The sequence below is a fragment of the Cervus canadensis genome, chromosome 32 (assembly GCF_019320065.1).
Source record: "Cervus canadensis isolate Bull #8, Minnesota chromosome 32, ASM1932006v1, whole genome shotgun sequence".
Taxonomy (NCBI): Eukaryota; Metazoa; Chordata; class Mammalia; order Artiodactyla; family Cervidae; genus Cervus; species Cervus canadensis.
In genome coordinates, this window is record NC_057417.1 from 13,960,055 (window position 1) to 13,987,204 (window position 27,150).

Genomic DNA, 27,150 nt, shown 5'->3' on the forward strand with positions numbered 1-27,150 from the left:
TTCACTGAGACAGAGAAGATGAGGTGCTCAGCTCTGAACAAAGCATGTTTGACAGGCCTGTTACACAGCTGAGGAGACAGGTCAAGCTGATTAGTGTGCAGGAGAGAGATCTAGGCTGGAGACACATGAATGGTCATCAGCAAGGCAATTGGGTTTCAAGCTATGATAGCAGATGGAATCATGTACCAAGTGTGAATAAAGGAGATGAGGAGGAATCATTAATAGAGACAAAAAATAAGAGGAAAGTCAGGTGAAGGAAAGGACTAGAAGAAATGAGAGCACGGGATGTACATCAACTCTGTGTGAATTCTGCTCCTGCCTTCCTGTCGGGAGCTCCTGTTCATGTTGGAGCATGAACCTGCTGCCAGTCTTGTGCATAAATCTCTTTTTGATCTCCTGGAATGAAAGACTAGTTTCTGGCTGGCTCCAAGGCTGTAGGACTGTGAAATCCGTACACATAACTAGGAGGACTGGTGTTATCCCAAGTTAGCCTCAGTTAATGTTTAGCTGTGCCCTCTTTGAAGGCTGTAGGGATTCTTGTGCCATCTGCCTGATTAGCTGTGCCATCCTCCAAGGCGACAGGGGTTCTGGTGCTGTCTATTCAGGAGGGAGTAGACCAAGAGATCTCCAGAGAGACTTCCTTGAAAGGACTCGGCAGGTGAGCACGTTGTGAGGAATGAACAGATGGGGTCATGCTTCATGATGGCACTAGCCAATCTTTAGAAGTCACGACTGGTGAGGAGAATAACAATCCACAGGGAAAAATAGTCTGCAATCTCTAGCGACCAAGAAAGGTCTGCCAGGTCTTAGTGAGGAGGCAGCAGTGGGCAAAGGAAAAGGGAGTGTTTAGCACAGCAAAGGGAAAGACTGGGGTGGCTGGGAGAAGGATGGTCAACATGGGATGGGAGTTGGGTGGTAGTCAGGGAAGGAGACCTCTAAGAGAAGGTGAGGCCGGAAGAATGAGAATGAGTCAGATATGGAAAGAAAGAGGAATCAGCAGGTAGAAAGGCAAAAAAATTTCCTGCCTAGGAGCTGGTAAGGAAATCTGCACTTTTTTTTTCTTTTAGAAAATAAGAGAGGACGGTCTCTTAAGAGACCTTAACATTCTGACTGCTACTGCCCAAACAACAGGAAGTGGGAATCTGGGCAGCTGGAGGAAATACTGGCTAGATTCCTTGCATCAAAGTTCATTACACTTAAATTCTGCAATCCTCATCAAGGTGCACATGTTGGAAATCAGAGGCCAGTAGCTTTTGAACTACTTTGCCTGGAGCCAATGCAGAGACAGAAATGAAAATCACAACAGTTATAATTTCTAAAGTGATTCTGTTTGTCAGGTCCTGTGTGCTGAATACATAGTACTCAAGATATCTCAGTCAAGAATCAGTTAAAGAAAACAAATGCTGCTTGTGTTAGTCAGTTTTTGCCATGATAGCAATCATCCTGAACATCTCAGATGCTCATATCCATACATACTTTCCTGTGAGTCTGGGAATTATCTGTGACTCTTTTAGGCTCAGCTCAAGTCCACATGCGTTCTGGAACCCAGGCTGGAGGTAGGCTCACTTGGGGTATGCTGTTCTCGTGGCATTGGCAGGAGGATTCTTTACTGTCTGAGCTACCAGGGAAGCCATTTTCATGGCAGGGGGCAGAAATGCAAGAGTCTCTGACCAAGTACACAAGCACATCCACTCATATCTCATTCTCCAAAGCATACCCTGTGAACAAGCCAAGAGGTGCATACACACTCTTCTCCAGAATGCACCTGGAGTTGCTGGTAACAACAATCCAATCTACCACACTGCTGTGTTTTAAGCACAAAAGGATTTATTATGTGGAATTGGGTGTTCACAAAACTGTCAGAGGTGCTGGAGAAACAGGATTTAATCAGGTGCTGTGTTTTCGGAGAATGGTACATCAGAAGGTGACTGAGGTAGATGCTGACTTCCCGTTCACTCATAACCACAGCAAATTAATTTCTGGAAGAACCCTGTAAGGTTGAAATGGGGCTCCTTAAGCAACTGCTGGCTGTACAGAAAGACTCACCTCTGTCTTTTCTTTCCTTCATAGGTTTGAACATGCATTGGCGGCGGCAACTCCAGGCACTTTGCATCCTATGGAGGTCTCAGATGTCCAATCACACCATCCGCATTCATACCAGGCAACTGGCATCCCTGCAATGGGGACACCAGGAAGTTCCTGCCAAATTTAACTTTGCTACTGATGTGATAGATCACTGGGCTGGTATGGAGAAGGTAATGAGGTGGAGAAGAGGCACAGAGTTGGAAAACTTGGCTGAGTTCACTAGTTCATCCATTCATTCAATAAGTATTTGTTGAGTACTTATTATGTGTAAGGCATTATGATGAGCTGTGAACAAGATGTCCATCTTCCATGAAGGTGTATAGGGTAGGAACAAGAGAACGTGAGCTTGGCAGAAAGAAGGGTTCAGGAATCTGATGCAGGGTGGAGCAGTCTGGGAACCGCCACACCTTAGGCAGCTGATACTCACAGTAGACATGAACATACTGCACATTCTCTCTTGTGACCTCCCAGGGTGAAACAAGGACTAGTGAGTTGGAGTCATAGAGGAAGTAAATTTGTATTTGATAAATGAAAAATCAGCATTCTCTTGTTAAACCAGCATCAACCAAAGACTGAGTCGGTCTTCTCAGAAAGCTATGTGTCCTTGTCATTATGGATACACAAGTAGAATGATTATTAGGCAGGGAGTGTCAAAAGGATTCCAACATGAGACATCAGAGAAGAGGGTGATGCGAAAATTCCTAAATTTTCTTTCCTAGCCTGGACTTCCAGAATTCTGTTCCATTCATTGATGACACCGTGATGACTTTACCTGAGTTCAGTGTACTTTTATGGGAGATGAAAGGATTCATCCTGGTCAGGGTAGCAGAAGACGTGGATCTGTTAGCATGGGCTTAAAAGAATGATGATCAAAGAGAATCATAGCTGTGATGTTGGATTGTCTCAACACCATGACATAACTTTAGTACAGAAATGGCAAATGCCAGGCCTCTAGGCTAAACATGGCCCATGGTGCAGGGCTTTCTTAAAAAAAAAAAATTTGGTAAACATTTTAAAGTTGAAAATTTTCAAATAAAAATTTAGATTTCTGGCTTTTCTTTTAAAGTTATACTTCTTTAGAATAATGAAGGAGGTCTTTACTACCATGACTCAAAATCCTGAATTCATAAAATAAGTGATTTACTAAATATACAAACATTTCAGAAAAACAAATTTCCATTGACAAACAACACTGTCAGCAACATTTTAAAATAATGACAATCAGAGTAAAGATATGCAATTCATAAAACAGCCAGGAGTTAATATCTCTAATGCAAAAAGAACTCCTAGAAATCAAGAATAAAAAGACACAATCAAAAATAGATATGGGCAAATATATAAACAGTTCACATAAAAGTGAACTCACAAGGCCCTTAAATATACGAAAAAATGCTCAACTTCACTCATAGTAATAGTTACACAAAAGAAAACTTCACTGAAATAATATATCTTATCTACTAGTTATGTAAAAATTTTGTCAACATGCTCTGTTGACAAAGCTATGAGGAAATAGACACAGGTACTGATCAAAGTGTAAAATGAGTCAACTCTTACAAAAAGGAATTTTGAAATATCTAATACAATTACAAATAAATTTTCTCTTTGACTTGACATTAGTGCTTTCAAACTATGATATGCAGACCCTGAGGATGCCTGAGACTTTTCCCAGGGGAATATGTAAAACAAAAACAATTCAAAACAAAACTAAGACAAATCAGAACTCTTGTGCAACACTGGTGGGAATGTAAAATGGTCCAGCCTTTGTGAAAAACAATATATTTCCTCAAAAAATTAAAAATACAGTTACTGTATCATCCAGTTTTCCCATTGTTGTGTATGTACCCCCAAAGAATCAGAAGCAGAGTTTTGAAGAGATATTTATATACCCATGTTCATAGTAGTATTATTTACAGTAGCCAAAATGTAGGAACAATCCAATGTCTATCAATGGACTAGTAGATAAATAAAATTGGCATATCTACACAACATTTTTTAAAAAGAAAGAAATTCTGATATATGATACACCATAGATGAACATTATAGAAATCACATTAAGTGAAATAAGCCAGATACAAAAGGAAAAATATTGTGTGATTCCATTTATATGAGGTACCTACAGTAGTCAAATTCAGAGACAAAAAGTAGAATAGTAGCTACCAGGGAATTGGGAGATGAGGGACTGGGGAGTCATTGTATAATGAATACACAGATTCAGTTTTAGACGATGAAAAAGTTCTACAGACAAATGATGGTTGTGATTACACAGCAGTATAAAAGCATGCCACCAAATTGTGTACTTTAAAAATGGTAAATTTTATGTTATGTATATTTTACCATGGGCTTCCCTGGTAGCTCAGTTGGTAAAGAATCCACCTGCAATGTAGAAGACCCCAGTTGGATTCCTGGGTCGGGAAGATCCCCTGGAGGAGGGCATAGCAACTCACTCCAGTATTCTTGCCTAGAGAGCCCCATGGACAGAAGAGCCTGGCAGGCTACAGTCTATGCGGTTGCAAGGGTTGGACATGACTGAGCAACTCAGCACAGCACATTTTACCACAATAAAAAATAAACAAGTACACAAAGATAGATAAATAAATATAAGATAATGTTTGCCTTTTTAATTCTCATTCTGTCATAAGTATACTGAGTCATTTTCCAGAGGCTACAATGAAGTAAATACAGAAAAATTAAGGAATCCAAATGTCTTCTATTAAGGAAGATATTAAAAAGATTTGAAAAAATATAAAATGATGCCACTCTTCTCATTATATTTTGTTTGTTTCAGAAAGTATACTTACTTCTTCAATAAAACATATCTTATTTGTGTTAATATATGATGGACTTATTGCTGTTATATTTAAAACTGAAGCTCCAATACTTTGGCCACCAAATGTGAAGAGCCAATTCATTGGAAAAGATCTTGGTACAGGAAAAGATTGAGGGCAGAAGGAGAAGGGGATGACAGCAGGTGAGATGGTTGGATGGCATCACCAACTCTGCACATGACTTTGAGCAAACTCCAGGAGATAATGAAGGACCGGGAAGCCGGGCTTGCTGCAGTCCATGGGGTCGCAAAGAGTTGGACATGACTTAGCGACTGAGCAACAACAACAACAATAATGGATTTATTCACACACATATATAATTTCTCAGTTTAATTTCTAACATAATAAACATTGAGAGATATTAATAAAGTGCTTCTAAATAAAGCTCTTTAGGATTGTAATACTTTGTAAGAGTGTATAGGAGTCCTGGGATCAAAAAGCCTATTAAGCACCGCTGTGGCAGTTCCAAGATGGGAATTTATTCTACATGCTTGTGTACCAGCCCACCTTAGTCATTAGGCTTTCTCTTTCTTCAGGCTGGCAAGCGACCTCCTGACCCAGCCCTGTGGTGGGTGAGTGGCACTGGGGATGAGGTAAAGTGGAACTTTGGCCAACTGAGTGAACTCAGTCAACGAACAGCCAACGTCTTCTCAGGGCCATGTGGGCTGCAGCGTGGGGACCGTGTGACGGTGGTGCTGCCCCGAGTGCCTGAGTGGTGGCTGGTGATCCTTGGCTGCATGCGGGCAGGTTGGTGATTGACCACCCGAGCTGGGCAACGGCTCCTTGTGAAAGAAACTGGCGGCCGAGAAATGCAACCACTCCTCCCAAAAGATGCCCCCTTCACCTATCACGTGGTCCCTCCTCATAAAGAGACACCACGCTTCTTCCATTTATTGAAGCAAACTATGCCCTAAGCACTATGCTAAGAGGTTGCTAGTACAGGGTAAATGAAACTGAGTCTATGTATGGGACTCACAGGTCTCTGGAGAAAGACAGCTGCTTTAAATTATTAATCACATATATAATTATTGAATCATAGTTTTGATAAGTGGCATGAGGTTCTATAAGAACCTATACAAAATATTTGTCAAACTATGACCTATTGGGTGAATCCAGCCCACAGCTTGTTTTTATAAATAAGAAGTTTTATTGGAACCCAGTCATGCCCTGTTTGTATATTATCTGTGATTGTTTTGGCACTATAATAACAGACTAATATAGTTTGGCAAGAGAGCCTCTGGCACATAAAGCCTAAGATATTTGATATTTGCTTGGCCTTTTGTAGAAAAAAAATGCTGATCTTTGCTATAAAAGGAGACCCAAACAGACTAATCTGAGGGGTTTACAGGAGTCTTAGTAAAAGTAGTATTTAGTCTGAGAGCTGAAGGACAAGTAGGATTTGACCAGGAAAGGAGGAAGAGAGGAGTGCTCCAAGCAGAGGGAACAGTAGAGGGGAGGGAAGCCTTAAAATTATGAAAGAACCTAGAATGATGATTTGTGTGCCTATAGACCAGGCAGCAAAGAGAAAGTAATGGCAAATGGGTCTGGAGAGATGGACAGGTGCTAAACTGGCAGAACCTTGTAAGCCATGGCAAGGGAAGGCTACCAGGTCCTTATGCAGCGAGGAATGGAAATCATAAACTGATTGCATGAAATGATTGTTTTCTGTGTATAGATGGTGACTCTGGATGGTACATGGAGAATGGGATGAAGGAGGGATAGAATGGGGTTGGGAAATTCAAATAAGAGACAAAGAATGATAATGATTTCAATTTGGATGGGGACGTAGAAATGGAGTTAAGTGGTTGGATTTGAGAAAACTGGTCACAAGTTTTTTTGATGAATGACATAAGGTAGAGGAAGAAGTCCTGGGAGATGGAGAAATCAGAGTCACTCAGGCAACTGGGTGGATGCAGTGGTCTTTTTCACAGTGAGAAGCAACTATGGGGTATCAGGGAAAGATGACAAGTTCAATTTGTGAGCTGTTGAGTTAGGGGTACCCAAGTAATGTTCAAGAAGGGGGGAGAAGTTCTAGTTATAAGATAAACATGTCCTAGGTATATAATGTAAAACATGATCACTGTAGTTAATAATATGTATTGTAGAGAGTAGATTCTAAACATTCTCATCACAAGATAAAAAATAAGTATAATCATGTATAGTGATAGATGACATAAGGTCATATTTATTGATTATTTGTTTTTATTTATTATTATTTATTTATTGTGGTATTCATTTCTAGTATATAGGTATATCAAATCATCAAGTTGTATACTTCAAATAAATTATTGTATGTCAGTTATATCTCAATTTTTTAAAAATATGGATAAAAAGAAGGGATGAGAAGTGACTAGCTGGGATTTAAGGGCATAACATCTGAGATGCAGATAGAAATTTAAGAATCATCAATTTTTAGATATAAGAGATGAGAAGTGAAAGAGCCTCAAGAAACACCAGTATCCCTCATTTACAACTTACCTTTCCTGGCCTTCTTCATACACACAAGCATTCTCATCAATAAGGAGGAAAATGTGATTGCGGTAAAGAAGTAAGAGTTATCAGAGGAATCTGAACGCAACTGTAGAAGCAGGTAGCCCATGGGAGGAGTGAGCAGGCCATGAGAGAAAAGTGACACGAAGTGACATGCTGAGAGATAATGGTCTGAAGGGAAGGTGAACTCAGAGCGGGAGATGGAGGGACAGTTGAGGTGGTCACAGGTCTGCAGTGTGGATCCTGAAGTGTTGAGAGTGGGAGAGAGTAAGCCAGAGGTGGAAACTAATGACCAGGAAGAGCATGTGAGAGCAGCTTTACGAAAGGTGAGAAATCATCTACTTATTCTCCAGAAGAATAAAGCAAAGTCATAAAAGTATCATCAAGACAGAAAACAAAAACCTAAGAGTACTCTTCCCAAAGAAAATTCAGTGTCCCATGCTTGAGATAGTCAGGACCTTGAGCACCGTGGTATCGCATGGACAATTCCAAGTTCTTTTAAGGCCCTATTATTTTAGTTACTATATATGAGTGTTTGGATGTAGCAAACTTCTATAGTGCAGTGTGTGTGTGTGTGTGTGTGTGTGTGTTAGTGGCCTTAGACTACCAATGGTGTAGCATCAGGCAGTTCGGTTTCTCTCAGTCTCAGTAGACTCCTTACAACTCTGACAACCCCAGGGACATCTGTGTTTAAATCACTCTCTGGCCCCCAGTTCCTTTATTACTGATACTCCCCATTGGTCATCACCACCCCAACCACCCCTAACCTAGCTGCTCCCCACTGACTGTTCATATCAGGATTCTCTAGGGGAGAAATCAACCATCCCTTCCAGTTCTCTCTCTAAGCCATTTGACATTTTCCAGGCCTTGTCTTCATGCCCGGGACCATCCAGATGAAAGCCAAAGACATTCTCTATAGGCTGCAGGTGTCTAAGGCCAGGGCCATTGTGGCTGGGGATGAGGTGGCCGAGATAGTGGACTCTGTGGCACCTGAGTGCCCTTCTCTGAAAACGAAGCTACTGGTGTCTGAGGAAAGCCGGGATGGGTGGCTGGACTTCAAGACACTACTGTGGTGAGTATCTACATGTCTTATTGTTTAGTCACTAAGTTGTGTCCAATTCTTTTGTGACCCCATGGACTGTAGCTTACCAGGTTCCTCTGTCCACTGGATTTCCCAGGCAAGAACACAGGAGTGGGTTGCCATTTCCTTCTCCAGGGAATCTTCCCAGCCCAGGGATCGAACCCACATCTCCTGCATTGGCAGGTGGATTCTGTACCACTGAGTCACAAAGGAAGGCCATCAACATGTCTTAGCCTGAGCTTTTACCAAAGATGGAAACTGAACCAAGCACTTATGTGCAGGTTCTTTATTTGGGAAGTCTGAGGAGCAGTGTGTAAGATGTGGGAGAGTTAAGCAGGAAAGAAGTAAGAGTTAATACAGAGTTCGTTATCTTTATTATTGAGTCATTGCACAGCATAAGTGGGCCTTGATCTGCAGGGACCTTTTGAGGAACACACAGAATGTCTCCCAGGATTGTCTACTAACAGACTGACAAACATTGACCCATCAGCCCTTAACCTCCATGTACAGAGGGCTGCCCAGGGATGTTATTTACCCCACACTCCGGGCTGTACATACATGCATGCAGGATAGGCTCACAGTCCCATGCCATGGTGGTGTCAGAGAATGAAGGCCAGAGTCACAGGGTGCCTCACCTGTGGCTCACAGTAGAAGCAACAGCAAGTGGGTTGGAACTCACCCAGAGCTTTTGGCTGTGTGGAATAAGAGGTAAAGCTGAGAGGGTATGTGGTAAAACACAGGAGATGGCTAATACACAGGGTTTCCAGACTCCTTTTCCCATCTTCTGCCTCCCTAAGTGAGGCTGCCAGAAGTCTATAACATGATTGGCCAGGAGAATGGGTCTCCCTTTCGTATGTCTGAAATCTCCACACTAAAGGCAATACCTTAGGAAATTCCTAGGGAGAGTGTAAGCTTTTTCTTTCTAATGTTATAGTCTTTAATATACCTGTCAGGGAAATAGACAACGTAACAGCACCTTTGAGAGACTCCAAGGAGGAGTAAATGCTTCTAGGGAATAGAAGAGGGTAGATTGGGAAAATTCACCCTAATTGAGCATCTCTTGTGTACTTGCTGTCATGCTGTGGCTTCCAACAACAAGCAAATTAACATTCACTGAGTTCTCAAAGCAAGTTGCCATTTCCTTTGTGTTAAAGTTAACTTTCTCAATAACTCTGAGATGGGTGTTATGTTGATCCTGTATCTCAGATATGAGAAATGAGACTCAGAGAAGTTAAATAAATCACCTAGAGTGACATGGTTAACAAAGTATCAAACTTGAGTGGTGTTCAAACCTAAGTCTGACTGACTCAAAGTCTCACAATCTTATCCACTCATAAGCCTCCCTTCTAGAGTGGGTCAGCTGACTTGCCTCTCCAGTATGAGGGAAGATGGGAAGACATGAGTCACCAGGACATCTGGGGTCCAGGGAAGATCTTATTAGGTGACAATCTGTGTCACTGTTGTCAGGAAAGCATCTACTACCCATTGTTCTGTGGAGACTGGGAGCCAAGAAGCAGCTGCCATCTACTTCACCAGTGGAACTAGTGGCCTTCCTAAGATGGCGGAACACTCCCACTCAAGCCTGGGAATAAAGGCCAAGATGGATGCTGGGTAAGAAGAGTCCTTTCTCTCTGGAAACTACATGACCAGGCCTTGAGATTTTTCTGATCTCAAGTTCAGTTCTCTTGGAATAAATAGGTTACCATGTGGCACTTCTGAGAAACAGAGTTGGGAAGGGGGGCAAGAGGGAACATGGCTTAGCAAGCTGGGTATTCAGTGACCTGTGATAGAACATTTCTGTCATAGATAACAAGGGATCACAAAACCTCTTCAGTGCTTTGAGCAGTGTATCTACTAGCTTGAGTGCTTAGCACAAGGTTTATATGCATTTTCCCCGAGACAGATCTTTATCTTGTCCTTTGGAATGTTAGTAATTTTCTTTGATGCTGTCCACATTCTAAGAGGTTGTTTTTGTCAGTAGCAAATTACTTTTCAAATTCATTACATAAGGATCTGTAACTGGATTGATAAGATGAACTGAGATCTCAGAATTTCTGTATCTCAGATCTCATAATTTAGGCTTTTCTTTCACTCTACATCAATCCCATCAGTGAAGTCAGAAAATTGTGTGCTAAGATTGTCATGCAATGATAACAAGAGATCTGGGTTTTTTCAGTAGATCCTGCTTGCCATGTTAATCTTATTATTAGAACTAGAAAAATGCTTTAATGCAAAAAACCTCAAAAACTTATATGTCCTATCTATGAGCCTATGGCATCAGAAAATTAAATTTCATAGAAATTATTTAATAGAAGAGCTATGGTAAGTAAAACATAGTTTCAAAAGATGGAAAGATAAATAAATGTAGTCAATATATTAAATTCCCACTTACCCTCCAAAATTTGATTCCATTTGGCTAAGACCTAATTTCTCTACATAGCTGGCTATGGGTGAAAGTAGCAATCAACTTTAGGATGGGACATATTCTATGATAATTCTCAGACACAAGGAAGTTCTTTCTATGCAGCTTAAATTATTTTTGCTTTAAGACAAGCTTAATACTTTAAATTCTGGCCTAAAAAGAGAAAGGGTACAAGTGTCACTCTATGTGAGACCCTCAGCTGTGCTCAGGTAATTCATGATGCTCAAAAAAAAAAGAACCAACCAAGGTCTATGCAGCCAAAGTTCAACTTGCAGGCAAGGCCACTTTTTAGAATACCCACTTAGGTGTCTTTTCTTAGTAAACATTTCCTAAGTGGTTACCACAGGCCAAAAGCTGTACTCAATACTGGAGTTAAAATGGAAAAGAGACCCAATTTGCTGTTCAGTCATGGGAGCTGGAGTCACAGCTTCTGAATAGGCACCTGCTCTTGAGATAGAACAACTCTCCTTTCCCCTGCTTGCTTCTACCTTAACATACCTTCACACATACACAAGCATTCAGGTACACACACTCCTCTGCACACATACCTACCTCTACCAATGTATACACATACTCATGCTCCATTCACACCCACGTGCACTCACATATGTTTTTCCTCTATGTTCTCAGAAAATGGACAGACCTGCAAGCCTCTGACATAATATGGCCTATATCGGACACAGCTTGGATAGTGAACATTTTGGGCTCACTTCTGGAACCCTGGACATCAGGAGCATGCACATTTATCCATCTCTTGCCAAAGTTTGATCCAGTGATCATTCTAAAGGTAAAAGAAGATCCAATTTGCACCGGATGGTCAGAGTGAGCCCATTCTGAAGTTTATTTCAATTCATCTAATTTTTACTAAGCTTGGCCATGCGGATACAAAGTGTTCAGTAAGCAAGATGGAAATGGTTCCTGCCCGCATGCAATTCATGGTCTGGGAAAGGAGACTGACACATACACAATTAAAAGGACTATATTCAGGAGACAAGCATCATGGGTCACTCCTTCATTTAACACATATTTAATGGGCCCTTGCTCTGGTATCAAGTATCAGATAGACGACAGTGAACTGAGTGTAAAACAGAGGGATGGACTACTAGAGATGATGCCATCTTTGTGCATGTGTATATGTGTGTGCCTAGAGTGTAACCATTTTAAGTGTGTAGCTTGAAAATTATTTATCTGTGTTAGACATTTTATTAGTCACTCATGCTGCTATACAGAATTCCATTAAAAGCACTTTCTACCTGAATTATGTCCCAAAAATATTTTGGGGAAAATAAGGCTTGGATTCAGTTCAGTTCAGTTCAGTCGCTCAGTCGTGTCCGACTGTTTGTGACCTCATGGACTGCAGCACGCCAGATGGACAGCTTCCCTGCCCATCACCAACTCCTGGAGTTTACTCAAAATTATGTCCAATGAGCCAGTGATGACATCCAACCACCTCATTTTCTGTCATCCCCTTCTCCTCCTGCCTTCAATCTTTCCCAGTATCAGGGTCTTTTCAAATGAGTCAACTCTTCGCATCAGGTGGCCAAAGTACTGGAGTCTCAGCTTCAACATCAGTCCTTCCAGTGAATATTCAGGACTGATTTCCTTTAGGATGGACTGGTTGGATCTCCTTGCTGTCCAAGGGACTCTCAACAGTGTTCTCCAACACCACAGTTCAACGCATCAATTCTTCAGTGCTCAGCTTTCTTTATAGTCCAACTCTCACATCCATACATGACCACTGGAAAAACCATAGCCTTGACTAGATGGACCTTTGTTGGCAAAGTAATATCTCTGCTTTTGACTATGCTGTTTAGGTTGGTCATAACTTTTCTTTGAAGGAGTAAGCCTCTTTTTATTTCATGGCTGCAATCACCATCTGCAGTAATTTTAGAGCCCCCCAAAATTAAGTCTGCCACTGTTTCTACTGTTTCCCCATCTATTTGCCATGAAGTGATGGGACTGGATGCCATGATCTTAGTTTTCTGCATGTTGAGCTTTAAGCCAACTTTTTCACTCTCCTCCTTCACTTTCATCAAGAGGCTCTCTAGTTCTTCTTCACTTTCTGCCATAAGGGTGGTGTCATTTGCATATCTGAGGTTATTGATATTTCTCCCGGCAATCTTGATTCCAGCTTGTACTTCATCCAGCCCAGCATTTCTCATGATGTATTCTGTATATAAGTTAAATAAACAGGGTGACAATATATAGCCTTGATGTACCCCTTTTCCTATTTGGAATTAGTCTGTTGTTCCATGTCCAGTTCTAACTGTTGCTTTCTGACCTGCATACAGATTTCTCAAGAGGCAGGTCAGGTGGTCTGGTATTCCCATCCCCTTCAGAATTTTCCAGTTTATTGTGATCCACAGAGTCAAAGGTTTTGGCATAGTCAATAAAGTAGAAATAGATGTTTTTCTGGAACTCTCTTGCTTTTTTGATGATACAGCAGATGTTGGCAACTTGATCTCTGCCTTTTCTAAAACCAGCTTGAACATCTGGAAGTTCACAGTTCATGTAATGCTGAAGCCTGGCTTGGAGAATTTTGAGTATTACTTAGCTAGCGTGTGAGATGAGTGCAACTGTGCGGTAGTTTGAGCATTCTTTGGCATTGCCTTTCTTAGGGATTGGAATGAAAACTGACCTTTTCCAGTCCTGTGACCACTGCTGAGTTTCCCAAATGTGTTGGCATATTGAGTGCAGCACTTTCACAGCATCATCTTTTAAGATTTGAAATAGCTCAACTGGAATTCCATCACCTCCACTAGCTTTGTTCGTAGTGATGCTTCCTAAGGCCCACTTGACTTCACATTCCAGGATGTCTGGCTCTAGGTGAGTGATCACACCATCGTGATTATCTGGGTCGTGAAAATCTTTTTTGTACAGTTCTTCTGTGTATTCTTGCCACCTCTTCTTAACATCTTCTGCTTCTGTTAGGTCCATACCATTTCTGTCCTTTATTGTGCCCATCTTAGCATGAAATGCTCTCTTGGTATCCCTGATTTTATTGAAGAGATCTTTAGTCTTTCCCATTCTATTGTTTTCCTCTATTTCTTTGCACTGATCACTGAGGAAGGCTTTCTTATCGCTCCTGGCTATCCTTTGGAACTCTGCATTCAAATGGGAATATCTTTCCTTTTCTCCTTTGCTTTTGGCTTCTCTTCTTTTCACAATTATTCATAAGGCCTCCTCAGACAGCCATTTTGCTTTTTTTACATTTCTTTTTCTTGGGGATAGTCTTGCTCCCTGTCTCCTGTACAATGTCACGAAACTCCTTCCATAGTTCATCAGACACTCTGTCTATCAGATCTAGTCCCTTAAATCTATTTCTCACTTCCACTGTATAATTGTAAGGGATTTGATTTAGGTCATACTGAATGGCCTAGTGGTTTTCCCTACTTTCTTCAATTTAAGTCTGAATTTGGCAATAGGAGTTCATGATCTGAGCCACAGTCGCTCCCAGTTTTGTTTTCATTGACTGTATAGAGCTTCTCCATCTTTGGCTGCAAAGAATATAATCAATCTGATTTTGGAGTTGACCATCTGGTGATGTCCATGTGTAGAGTCTTCTCTTGTGTTGTTGGAAGAGAGTGTTTGCTATGACCAGTGCATCTCTTGGCAGCACTCTATTTGCCTTTGCCCTGCTTCATTCTGTACGCCAAGGCCAAATTTGCCTGTTACTCCAGGTGTTTCTTGACTTCCTACTTTTGCATTCCAGTCCCCTATAACCAAAAGGGCTTGTTTTTCTGGATGTTAATTCTAGAAGGTCTTGTGGATCTTCATAGAATCATTCAACTTCAGCTTCTTCTGCATGACTGGTTGGGGCATAGACTTGGATTACTGTGATATTTAATGGTTTACCTTGGAAACAAACAGAGATCATTAACCTATTGTAAAACTGGTCTAAGCAGGTTAAAGACTTAAGCTCCACCAGTTAAAACCACACAGTTGGTTTACAATACCAGCTGATCTCTCATTGGTGACTGGAGGTTTATATAAATCAAAAGGTGAATTCATAGGGACAAGTCAGTCAATTGGCAGGAAGAAACAGCCTGACGTGACAAAAAAAAAAAAACTGTCCTCGACCTTTTTTCTGTAATAAAAACTGCAATCATTTATCTGTCATTTTTGGTTTGAGGGTTCATGAAAATTGGGATCATTTGGCCTGAAGTAGACCCAGTAAAGAAGCTAAGGTTTAAGTCTGCAGCTTCATAGCCCATACCCATAATCACTGTGCTATTGATTAAGTTCAACTCTCTTCTTCCAGGTTCTGTCCAGCTATCCAATTAACTACATGGTAGGCGCACCCATTGTTTACCGGATGTTGCTACTACAGGACTTTTCCAGGTGATGGGGATTTGGGGGTTAAGAGCCTCTGGTCTATTGGCCATGCCTTGCCTCTGTGACATACACGTGTGCTTATTTATGTGACCCTCTGAGCATGCATAACCCCCATAAAGTCAATCTCATTGTCGAAGCACCTAGAATCCAACTCTAGGCTTAGGCAGAGTCTGGTTCAAGGGAGGCTCAGGAGAACACTGATCTCTCTTCTCTTCCTCAGTTACAAGTTCCCACATCTAAAGTGTTGCTTCAGTGGTGGGGAGTCCCTCCTTCCAGACACTCTGGAAAAATGGAAGGCTCAAACAGGACTGGACATCCTGGAATTTTATGGCCAGACAGAAACGGTAGGAAACTTACTCTAGGAAAGCATGGGCTGGTGAAACTCGTGGGTTTCAAAGGCTCTTTGATAGTAAAGATATGAGCCACCATTTATCATATACTTATTCAATAAATATAAATATTTATTAAGCACCTACTATGGGGGAGATATTGGCAATTCAGCAGAAATAAAACAAACAAAGCTCCTGCTCTCATGGAGATCACATTCTAGTGGTCATGGGGGAGAAAGATATAAACAAATAAATGACATACCAGAAGAGGAAAAGTTCTACAGAGACAAGTGAAGCAGGTACGGTGAAGAGAGGTGGGATAATGGCCTAGTGTTTCAGGTGGTGTCATCAGGAGAGTCCTCTGTAGTGGGGGAATGTTTTGGCAGAGACCTGAGTTTACTACATGTGTCAGGCACATGTCAAACTGCTCAGACTGAAGTAAGGGATGGAGAAGAGAACCCACTAAGCCCCCCACCCCACCTCATCTGCTGAGATATCTTCTTGGAACTTTTGGGGTTCCTTGACCACAATGTGGACTCATATTGCTCCATACTATGCCACTTATCAAATAAACAGGGAAATACTTCCCCCAACTCTTTTCCCCAATGTTTTTACTTTGACTCTCAGTACTTATTGCCTTCTCCTCTATACTCTTCTATCCACATCCTTTCATGGTTAGTGGGTCCCCTGACCCAACAGAGCTCCTGAGAGGGCTCATGGCAGCACTGTGATGTGGAAGAACATTGCAAGGGTGGGTGAGGACAAAGGAGTTATGGCTGGGCTTCTAGCCATTCACAGGAGACCATGTCTAGGGATGCTCCTTTGGACACCAAGATCTCCATAGGAGAATTCATCTCAGGATTCAAGCAGAGCTCTCCTTCTTATGGGAGAGAATTTAATCCCACACTGTATTAAAGGACTTTTGGCATCCATAGTTCCTTGTTAAAGTATGGCCCCTCTAAAGAGATTGCAATGCATTAATTAATAGTTGTTAGTTCCTCTTCCCTGGGGCAAGGTCAATCAGAAGCTTTTCAAACACTTTAGTGAAACCTCTAGGATGGAGGTTCCAGGAAAAGGGAACAAGCCAGGGAAAAGGGAGAGAGGGAGCTACCAAACATGAACCAACTACAGTACTGTGTCAGGACCTGCTCTGCTGAATCTTTTTTACCAATCTGTCTACTACTTTCCACAGGGACTTACTTGCAGAGTTTCCAAGACAATGAAAATCAAACCTGGCTACCTGGGAACTGCAATTCCCCATTATGATGTGCAGGTTTGTTAGGGGTATTAAGGAGGGAGGGTAAATATATATATATTTCCAGCAATTTATTTATTACATTGTCCAAAAATAATAGAGTATAAAGATATTAAAATAATATTTTAAAAGGAGGGTGGGAGGAGGGAGGAAGGGAGGGATGGGGGAGAAAGGAACTTACTCATATTCAAAGTGGAAAAACCACTTTGAATAGCTGGAAAATTAGTTAGCTAGTTAGTTAGTTATATAAATATACACATTTTAAAACAAAAATAGGGGTGAATTTTGACATACCATTTTGTAACTTAATTTTATCACTGAGTAATCTTGGGTGGCCATCTTTTCAGGTCAATTAATACCTACCCACAGCATAATTTTTAATTACTACATTGCAATAGATAGTATGGTTCCACCACTCTTTATGCCTTTTGTTAGTTAATAGATGATTTCTAAAATTTTCACCAGTAAAATCAACACTACAATGAATATGCCATAGCTAAAATTTTGCTCCTGTCCTTTTATTATTTCTTTGGGCTAAGTTCCAAGATATAGAACTTACCTGTATGTGTCTATGTTTATATATATATATATACACACACATATATATACATATATATGTATTTAAAGTATAGCGATTTACATTCTAGTCAGTGCTATGTGTAATTACCTGATCCCTGATATCTATGATAATCATTTATGAAGACTGCTTTTTAGTATACTAATTAATTCTCACACAATTTGGTGAAATAAGCTATTATTAACTCTGTTTCACAGATGAAGACACTGAGACATAGAACTTAGGTAACCTAAAGTCAACTAATAAAGTATCAGAGTCATAATTTGAACTTTAATCTATCTGATGTCCAAGTCTGTGAGCCTAAGAAATAATGGGGTGCTATTATACTTCATGAAGTCCTAAAACTACAAGAATCTTCCCAAGATCATCTGATCCAGTCTCACTAAGGGGTTGCACCTAAACCATTTCAGACAAATGGATTAAAGATTTGGGCTTAAAGCTCTTGGCTTCTCTTGGTTTCCAATTCTTTTCAGTCACCCCTAGAATAAGAGGATCTTGTATTTGATCAGCTCTTTCATGTTGCCATTCAAGCTGTCTACTGTTATGCAGACCAGTCTTCCAATCTGCTTCTTCCTCCAGGTAATAGATGAGAAGGGCAATGTCCTGCCACCTGGCACAGAAGGAGACGTGGGCGTCAGAGTCAAACCCATCAGACCTATAGGCATCTTTTCTGGCTATGTGGTGAGGACAGCTTGCTCATCCCCCTCTGTCTCCTAGTGGAAATAGTGGGTACTGAGGGGCATAAGGCAAGTTCCCACCTCCCAAGAGGCATTGGTAAGAAATTGGGACAAAGGGACAAAGGACAGAAAGTGTCTAGGAATGGGCACTTTGCCTAGCAAAAAGCCTGGTCATTCACTCCTGCTTTTCTTAGCCTATGGTTAAGATTCCACTTGATGAACTGTCTTTCTCACAGTAACCCTTTTCCACTCCCAAGAGCTGTTTTATGAAAGAAAGTTTATTGCCCCTGAATTATACAGAGCAGCATTCTTCCAAGGGCAATACTGCTCCCTCTCTCAAGTACCATGCCCCTGCTCTATGCCACTGATCTCCTCTAGAGCCATGCAAGATGCTTTACACTAAGACTTCACCACAAGTTAGAAGCATTCCTATCTTCAGATCTTGGAATACTAAAAATAGGTGACCCTCAAATCCAACTGCCCCACTATATGGGTGAGAATGGTAAAGTCAGAGTTTACAAGATTCATTTAAGTCCACCACAGTGAACAATGGGCAGGGAAGACCTCAAACACATACCTTCTGACACCAAGATGATTAAATAATAAAGTAAATAATAAACCCAATAGTGATAGGTGCTGCCATTTATTGCAAGCTTACCACATGGCAAGAACTTTCCTAAAGCAGTTTGTATACTTTAAACTTGTCTAATCCTTTCAATTACCGCTTGAAGTCCTTGGGCCCAAATTACTTGAGTTTAAAGCCCTGCTCTACTAATTGTTGTGTGATCTTGGGCTAGTTACTGATCTCTCATATCTCAGTTTCCTCTCTCACACCTCAGTTTCTCAGATTCCTCTTGCTTTTTCAGATCTTCAAGACTCATAACTTCCAAATGAAAGAGCTAGGCTACGAATTCCCTATACCACCTTTTAACCCAGAGATGTAACATCTACTCTAAAGCTCACACTCCTACCCTTGAACAAAATATAGAGATGCTCTGACAAGGGGCAAACCTCAATCCTTCTCTCTGCTCATAAACAAGTACTTCAACTGAACAGAGGGGTTCAGCCATTACAGAAATATGCACATTGACCCAAGCCCAGGCAGCTTGCTGGTGTATCTCTAGAACTTTCATATCTAACAATCTGGACCCAAGAAAAATGTCTAATAAATCTTGGTGCCTTTGAACAGTGTCATGGGGTGGAGCAGAAGTTAGGCTGACCAGTAAAGGAAAGGTTGAATCCATTGGGGCAAAGGCCCTAGAGAATGGGTGAATGAATTCATTGATATTATCCATCAAACTTGACCCCAGAGGAGTAAGTGAGAGACTCTGGGTAGAATAAATAAAAGGGGAAGTGCCAATTCCACCTCTTCAGGGAAGTCTTACCATGAGTAGTAATTCAAGCTATAAAATGAACAATCTGCACATCTGGAGATGGCAAGCCTAGGGGAGAGGATTTAGGCTTTGCAGGTATAATGACTGTCTTTCTGTGATCACCAGGACAATCTTGAGAAGACAGAAGCCAACATCAGAGGGGATTTTTGGGTCCTGGGAGACCGGGCAATCAAGGATCAAGATGGATATTTCCAATTCATGGGAAGAACAGATGATATCATTAACTCCAGTGGGTAAGCTTGGTTTCTGGGCAGGAAAAAGGTAATCCAGTTCTTTATTCTGTCTGATTCTAGACTTCTGAGCTGAGCTAGACGTGGAGTGTCCAGTCTTCTCTGAAAGACAGGTTTTTCTACAGGTACCGGATTGGGCCCTCAGAAGTGGAGAACGCACTGATGGAGCACCCTGCTGTGGTTGAGACAGCTGTAGTAAGCAGCCCGGATCCCATTCGAGGAGAGGTGATGGCGGAACTGTAGCCTGGGGGGTGTACAGATGGTAGTTAAGAGCATGAACTCTGGGGCTAGACAGTCTGGCCCCAAACCTTAGCCCTGCTGCTTACTAGCTGTGTGTCCCTGCACAAGTTATTTAGCCTTTCTGTCTTAGTTTAACCATATGCAAGATGCAAAGCTGTTGTGAGGATTAAATGTATTAATATTTGTAAAGTGCTTGAAACAAAGTCTGACCTGTAATAAGTACTACACAAAGTCTATCACTTGGGGCTGCAGATATTCTAACCTGTTTGGCATTTGAATCAGAATCTATTCCCTGACTAGAACAGAGGAGGAATTTAAGCCAAGATAGAGCCTTTGAGGCATGCGGTTTTTAGTGAGAGGAAGAGAGGAAGAAAGACCCCTATAATGTCAAGGTTAATGAAATAAGCCCAGATGAAATCTAGAAGAGCTTGTGTATGTGAAGGAAAATTTAAGGTGGAAAGACGTGGGTTGATGTCTAGGGTGAAAATTAATAATATCATACACATGGCAGGTGTGGGAAATATCATAGGCTCAAAACCCTGGGTGCCAAGCACTGAGCTAAGCCATACTGTATATGATTTCTTTTTATTTCCCATGAACTAAATATGGAAGTTGGATCTCTCTTTTATAGGTTGGCAAACTAGTTTGGAGAGGTTAAGCAAATCTTTTAGGTTCACTGTTCCCAGCCTTTATTTTCCTCTCTTCTAACTAGTTTTTTCCCATCACACTCTATGGTCCCTGGGATATGAGGTAATCCTGGTCTCAATCTATAGTCCTATACACTCATCAATAAACAACTTGAGAGAAAGTTGGAATCTTGGCAATAATTGTCCCCAGGTCCTACTTTTTCCTTGCCTCAGATATCTGAAGGTGCAAATGAGGGGATTTAAAGGTGGTGGCTATGGTAGAAGTCTTGACACTGATTATCCCAGGGGATGATGATGCACTCTGACCATTCTCTCTGGGCCCTCCTCCTTGCTGTAGGTAGTGAAGGCATTTGTGGTCTTGGCCCCACACTTTCTGTCCCATGACCCAGATGAGCTTACCAAGGAGCTGCAGCAGCATGTGAAGTCAGTGACAGCCCCATACAAGTATCCAAGGAAGGTAAGACCTCTGAATTCCCATATCCTTCCCCCTCTACTTAGGGATGGAGATATGGTTTTCCTCTTGCAGTTCTCTTTTTCATGGTGAAGACCAAGCCTTTACTCTAAAGTTCTGCCTGATTATGACCAAGAAAATCCAAAAAGACAATCCAGTAACTGCCTAGGTGCCTGAAGACTGGCCTTTAATTCACCCTGAATTGAAACTCAGATTCTCCCATGGGAACAAGTTCTAGACAATATCTGGCCCATATCCCCACTCTTGGCATTCAGGTATTGCTATTACTCAAGATTCTCTCATTTGCAAGTGACAGATATTCAATCTGAGGTGTATTGCTCACACATTTGAAAAGTCCAAGGTTGGGGAAGCTTTGTTGTGGCTGATACCAATCATTCAGATGGTGTGGTCAGGGATGTCTTTTTTCATCCCTTAACTCTCCTTCTTTCTGTATTGGCTTCATTTCTTGAATTGTGCTCCCTGTGAGATAGTCCCCAGGAGCTCCAAACAAACAGTTTTAGCAGCTTAGATAATCTCAGTAGAAAAAAAAAAAAGCATCTTTTCCCTCAAAGGCACCAGCAAAAGTCTTCAAGTTCATTCTCCTTGGACCAGTTTAGGTCATGTGCCCATGATTAAACCAATCTTTGTAACCAGGGGAATGGGCACTCTGATTTGCCAGGTCTGAGTCATGTAATCAGCCCTGAGCAAGGACAGGAAGGATGGGAGAGAGGGCTGCCCTACACCCCTGACATGGACTCAGTGAGCTCACCACAATAAAAAGGAACTGCTCTTACCAGAAAAGGTAAAAGACATAGAATATACTCTCCCTGTTTTCAGCTATTTTTAGACTGGGGCAAGAAACTAAGGCATGGAGATTAATGTAGAAGTAGGTATCCCAGGTTTTGGAGCTGAGTACAAGATAGAAGCTTGCTGGAGGGAATGAAAAAAGCATTTTTGTGTCTGGGGTAGACACACTCACACACACACACACACACACACACACACACAAAGACACTATACTTTTTAAGTGGTAAGCCTTACACACCTCAGATTCTTAGGTAACCCAGATTTTCACTGATGCTTTGTCAACACAGGCTAATTATCATGGGTGGGTTGTCTGAGAGGCAAACTCTGGGAAGGAAATTAGCATGCAGAGGTTTATTAGGGAGTGCTTTGGGATCAACAAGGGGAAGGAAACAGAAGGGAAGAGAGAGTTTGCTGTGTTCAGTCGCTCAGTCATGTCCGACTCTTTATGACCCCATGGACTACAGCACACCTGGCTTCCCTGTCCTTCACCATCTCCCAGAGTTTGCTCAAACTCACGTCCATTGAGTCGGTGATGCCATCCAACCATCTCATCCTCTGATATCCCCTTCTCCTCTTGCTTTCAATCTTTCCCACAATCAGGGTATTTTCCAATGAGTCAGTTCTTCGCATCAGGTGGCCAAAGTGTTGGAGCTTCAGCTTCAGCATCAGTCCTTCCAATGAATATTCAGGAATGATCTACTTTAGGGTTGACTGGTTTGATCTTCTTGCAGTCCAAGGGACTCTAAAGAGTTTTCTCCATCACCACAGTTCAAAAGCAACAATTCTTCAGTGCTCAGCTTTCTTTATGGTTCAACTCTTATAGCCATACATGACTATTGGAAAAACCATAGCTTTGACTAGATGGACCTTCGTTGGCAAAGTAATGGCTCTGGTTTTAATATGCTGTCTAGGTTGGTCATAACTTTCTTCCAAGGAGCAAGCATCTTTTAATTTCATAGCTGCAGTCACCAGCTGCAGTGATTTTGGAGCCCAAGAAAATAAAGTCTCTCACTGTTTCCATTGTTTCCCCATCTGTTTGCCATGAAGTAATGGGACCAGATGACATGATCTTAGTTTTCTGAATGTTGAACTTTAAGCCAACTTTTTCACTCTCCTCTTTCACTTTTATCAAGAGGCTCTTTTGTTCTTATTTGCTTTCTGCCAATATGGTATTGTCACCTATATATCTGAGGTTATTTATATTTCTCCTGGCAATCATGATTTCAGCTTGTTCTTCATCCAACCTGGCATTTCACATGATGTACTATGCATATAAGTTAAATAAGCAGGGTGACAATATATAGCCTTGACCTACTCCTTTCCCAATTTGGAATCAGTCCATTGTTCCATGTCCAGTTCTAACTGTTGCTTCTTGACCTGCATACAGATTTCTCAGGAGGCATGTCAAGTGGTCTGGTATTCCCATCTCTTTTAGAATTTTCCAGAGTTTGTTGTGGTCCACACAGTCAAAGACTTTGGCATAGTCAATAAAACAGAAGTAGATGTTTTCTGGAACTCTCTTGCTTTTTTGATGATCCAATGGATGTTGGCAATTTGATCTCTGGCTCCTCTGCCTTTTCTAAATCCAGCTTGAACATCTGGAAGTTCTGTTGAACATCTGTTGAAGTTGAACATCTGTTGAAGTCTGGTTTGGAGAATTTTGAGCATTACTTTACTAGCATTATCTGGGTTGTGAAGATCTTTTTTGTACAGTCCTTCTGTGTATTCTTGCTACCTCTTAATATCTTCTGCTTCTGTTAGATCCATATCATTTCTGTCCTTTATTGCATCCATCTTTGCATGAAATATTCCCTTGGTATCTCTAATTTTTTGAAGAGATCTCTAGACTTTCCCATTCTATTGTTTTCCTCTATTTCTTTGCATTGATCACTGAGGAAGGCTTTCTTATCTCTCCTTGCTATTCTTTGTAACTCTGCATTCAAATGGGAATATCTTTCCTTTCCTCCTTTGCCTTTTGCATCTCTTCTATTCACAGCTATCTGTAAGGCCTCCTCAGACAACCATTTTGCCTTTTCCAGGGACAGACAAATAGGAGATGACTGAGATGGAATTCAAAACCAGACCTTGTAACTCTTAGATACCTGTTCTCTCTGGTCTACACAATGCTGCTGCTGCTGCTGCTAAGTAGATTCAGTCATGTCTGACTCTGTGCGACCCCATAGACAGCAGCCCACCAGGCTCTACCATCCCTGGGATTCTCCAGGCAAGAACACTGGAATGGGTTGCCATTTCCTTCTCCAATGCATGAAAGTGAAAAGTGAAAGTGAAGTCGCTCATGTCTGACTCTTCCCGACCCCATGAACTGCAGCCTACCAGGCTCCTCCGTCCATGGGATTTTCCAGGCAAGAGTACTGGAGTGGGTTGCCATTGCCTTCTACACAATAGACATACCTAATATTTTTGAGTGTTTACCCAGTTAGAGAGGAAGAAATTTTCCTCTACCTTTCCAGGTTCTTCCTGCTGGTCTAAGTATTAAATCAGTATGAGACAAATTAATAGGAGAAATCAAACACAAGTTTAGTCATGTCTTCTTGGGAGAGACTCAGGAAAACTCAATAACTCACCAAGAGAGTCAGAACCTTCACCTTAAATACCATGTGCAGCAAACATGCTGTTGGGAGTAGTGGTTTTGGGACCTCAAAAGGGTATTAGGCAATTCTAATGGAAATGGAAAAGCAAATATTTGGTAAATAAATATTTTCTCAGCTGTTCAGATACAATGGGTCACAGATGGACATTGATGTCTAGGCCCTGCTGAATCTTCCCCACACCCTAGACCATATTCTTTGTAGACATATCTGGGGAACAAACTATTTAAAAAATTTAAGCAGTGAAGGGGTAAGTAACAAGAAAAGCATCCTGAGTCTCCTATTTCTTAAAAATAATCAGCCTAAATTAACCCTCACACCCAAGAGGCACATTTTGAGTTGGCAAATTTTCTTCCTCTACAACCTCTTGCAAGAATTTAGTCTGTGTAATTGCACTTTTTTTTATTATTATTATTACAACAAAGAAGTTGTTATCGTTCAGTCTACTCAGTGGGAATACTGAGTCTCAGAAAAACTAAGTGACCTGACCAAAGCCAGGCACGTGGTAAAGGAAAGGCTGGAGCCCAGAGTCTGAGGTAAAATCTCAGACAGCCGTTTCCTGTGTCGTGTTTCGTTCATCATGCTGCGTCTTCACTCTTCCAGAGAATGTCAGAGACCAGCTGACTAGTCTTTATGTTTAATCTCTTGTCCTTGTCTCAGAACACGTTCTGAAGATTTTTATCACACAAGGGATTTCCCAAGGGACTTAGGATCTGTCCTCACTCACCTGGAGCCTTCAGCCTCAAGAGTTTCCTCTCACTCTACAGCAATTCCTCTGAAAAATCCAACCCATTGGGGTCACAAATAACCCACTTTGGACCGATTTTTTCTCAACAGATAGAGTTCGTCTTAGATCTGCCCAAGACTGACACAGGGAAAATTCAGCGGGCAAAGCTTCGAGACAAGGAGTGGAAAAAGTCTGAGCAGGCCGGAGTCTAGTGATGCCTGCAAGGTGCTTTACTTCGGATCCTGCCCTTCTTCCCCTTTAATTCCATTTGGGTCATCTGCCTTCCTCTGGGGATATAAGATTCTTTATGACAAAACATGATCTGATTTTTGTCTTTCCTTGGTTATTATTTCAAAATCTTGCCATGTTAGATATTGAAAAAAGAAAAAGAAAGGAGGAATGAGAAAGAGAGGAAAGGAGAGGAGAACAGAGGAAAAGGTGGGGAAAGAAGAAAGAGAAATTAAAATAGCAATAAAAAGAAACTGAGAAATAAGAAAAGGAGGGAGGGATCATAAGATGGAGGCCAGGAGGAAAGATGGAAATAATTAGAGGGAAGAAGAAAAAAAGAAAGAGAAGGAAGAAATGAAGGAAAGAAATAAGGTGGAAAGGTAGAAAGGGGAAAAAAGAAAAGACACAACTCAAGAAAATATTAATAGTAAGAGAAAATGATAAAGAAAAATGATGAGAGACAACAAGAATGGGAGAAAGGGAGGAGAGAAGGAAACTTTTAGTTTTCTCCCACAAATAGATAGTGACAAGAATCATGAAGAAAACTGGATCTTAGCTAAGAAACAAAAGGCTATGACACCCCCATTGCACTCCCAGGACAAAATCTCCATACAGAGAGGCTTGTGATTGTGGTTGGAAAATTAGAATCACCCACAAGTAACTTCAAATTTGGGAGCAATCATGACCAGATGAGGGGAAACACAATTTATTGAGCATTTGCCACATGCAAAGCACTGTCCATGCAAGCCATTTCATAAATACTATCATGTCTTATCTCTACATGGCATCTACAGATTTCAGATCACGGCTATGAGAATAGTGCAGGCACCTCAAAAAGGTGGCCCTTCTCCCATGGCTTTTGTCTCTCTTTTTTTGTTATCTACTCTTCTTAGAATCAATAATAAAATCATTTTAAAGTTAAGACCCCAAAGATTATCTTTGGGGAAAACAAAGAAGTGTTGTTGAAGAATAAACCACAGAGTCAGTTCCTGAGACTTCTGGATCCCAGAGCCAGGGATCCAGGAGAGGGGTAAGGACTGTGAGGGCTTTACCTACAACCAAGAGATAGAAGGTGAATCTTCCTAGCAGATTTAAAGTTTAAAGTGAGTTTAAAAAGAAAACAAAGGGTCTCTGAAAGTCTATGACTCTTCTTCTTAAGAATACTTAGTAATAATAACAACAACAGTAATAATAATATCAATTATTTATAAAGTACTTGCTAAGTGTCAGGTCCTGTGGCAAGATACACATATTAATCTCACTTTTCAATTCAAGTTCAATTATTTTTTCCCATTTTACAGTGGAAAAAGCCTAAGACTTGGAGAGATTCAGTGATATTCTCCAAAGTCACATAGCTAGTAAATGACAGCATCAGGTTGAAACACGGGCCTGTCTGCTTACAATGTCTGTGCATCCCTTTGCTTGCCTTCTTCTCTAACCCTTACTTCTCTAATCTTTTAAATATTCCCTAGATAGAGGGGGTAGCAGTGTAGGAAGATCTTGAGCTCACATCCTCCCAGGGACACACCAAATATATACCTACATATATAACAATTCCTCTTGAAGAATACTTCAGGACTGATTGAATAACTACTGCACATAGGCGGACCACAAAAAATAGATGAGAGAGATGGAGACATGGTATACACGAAAATCCCACCCCTATCACAGCAAGCTTCAGTAGGAAGCAATATTGCTGAAGGGTCTGAGTACAAACTTATCCACCCTGGGACACAGCGAA

At 41.2% G+C, this 27,150-nt stretch overlaps 1 protein-coding gene across 1 annotated transcript; it reads left to right on the top strand.

Moving 5' to 3' along the window:
* The first annotated feature begins 537 nt into the window (after positions 1-537).
* On the top strand, positions 538-26,362 carry LOC122433374 (acyl-coenzyme A synthetase ACSM2B, mitochondrial-like). Its single transcript, XM_043456230.1, has 14 exons — positions 538-658; positions 2,071-2,255; positions 5,447-5,657; positions 8,265-8,472; positions 9,949-10,092; positions 11,534-11,690; positions 15,165-15,244; positions 15,459-15,582; positions 16,760-16,840; positions 17,979-18,080; positions 19,576-19,703; positions 19,826-19,925; positions 20,925-21,044; positions 25,292-26,362. The coding sequence occupies exons 2-14, from the start codon at positions 2,079-2,081 to the stop codon at positions 25,391-25,393; spliced, it is 1,734 nt and encodes a 577-aa protein (XP_043312165.1). The 5' UTR covers positions 538-658; positions 2,071-2,078; the 3' UTR covers positions 25,394-26,362.
* Positions 26,363-27,150: the final 788 nt, after the last annotated feature.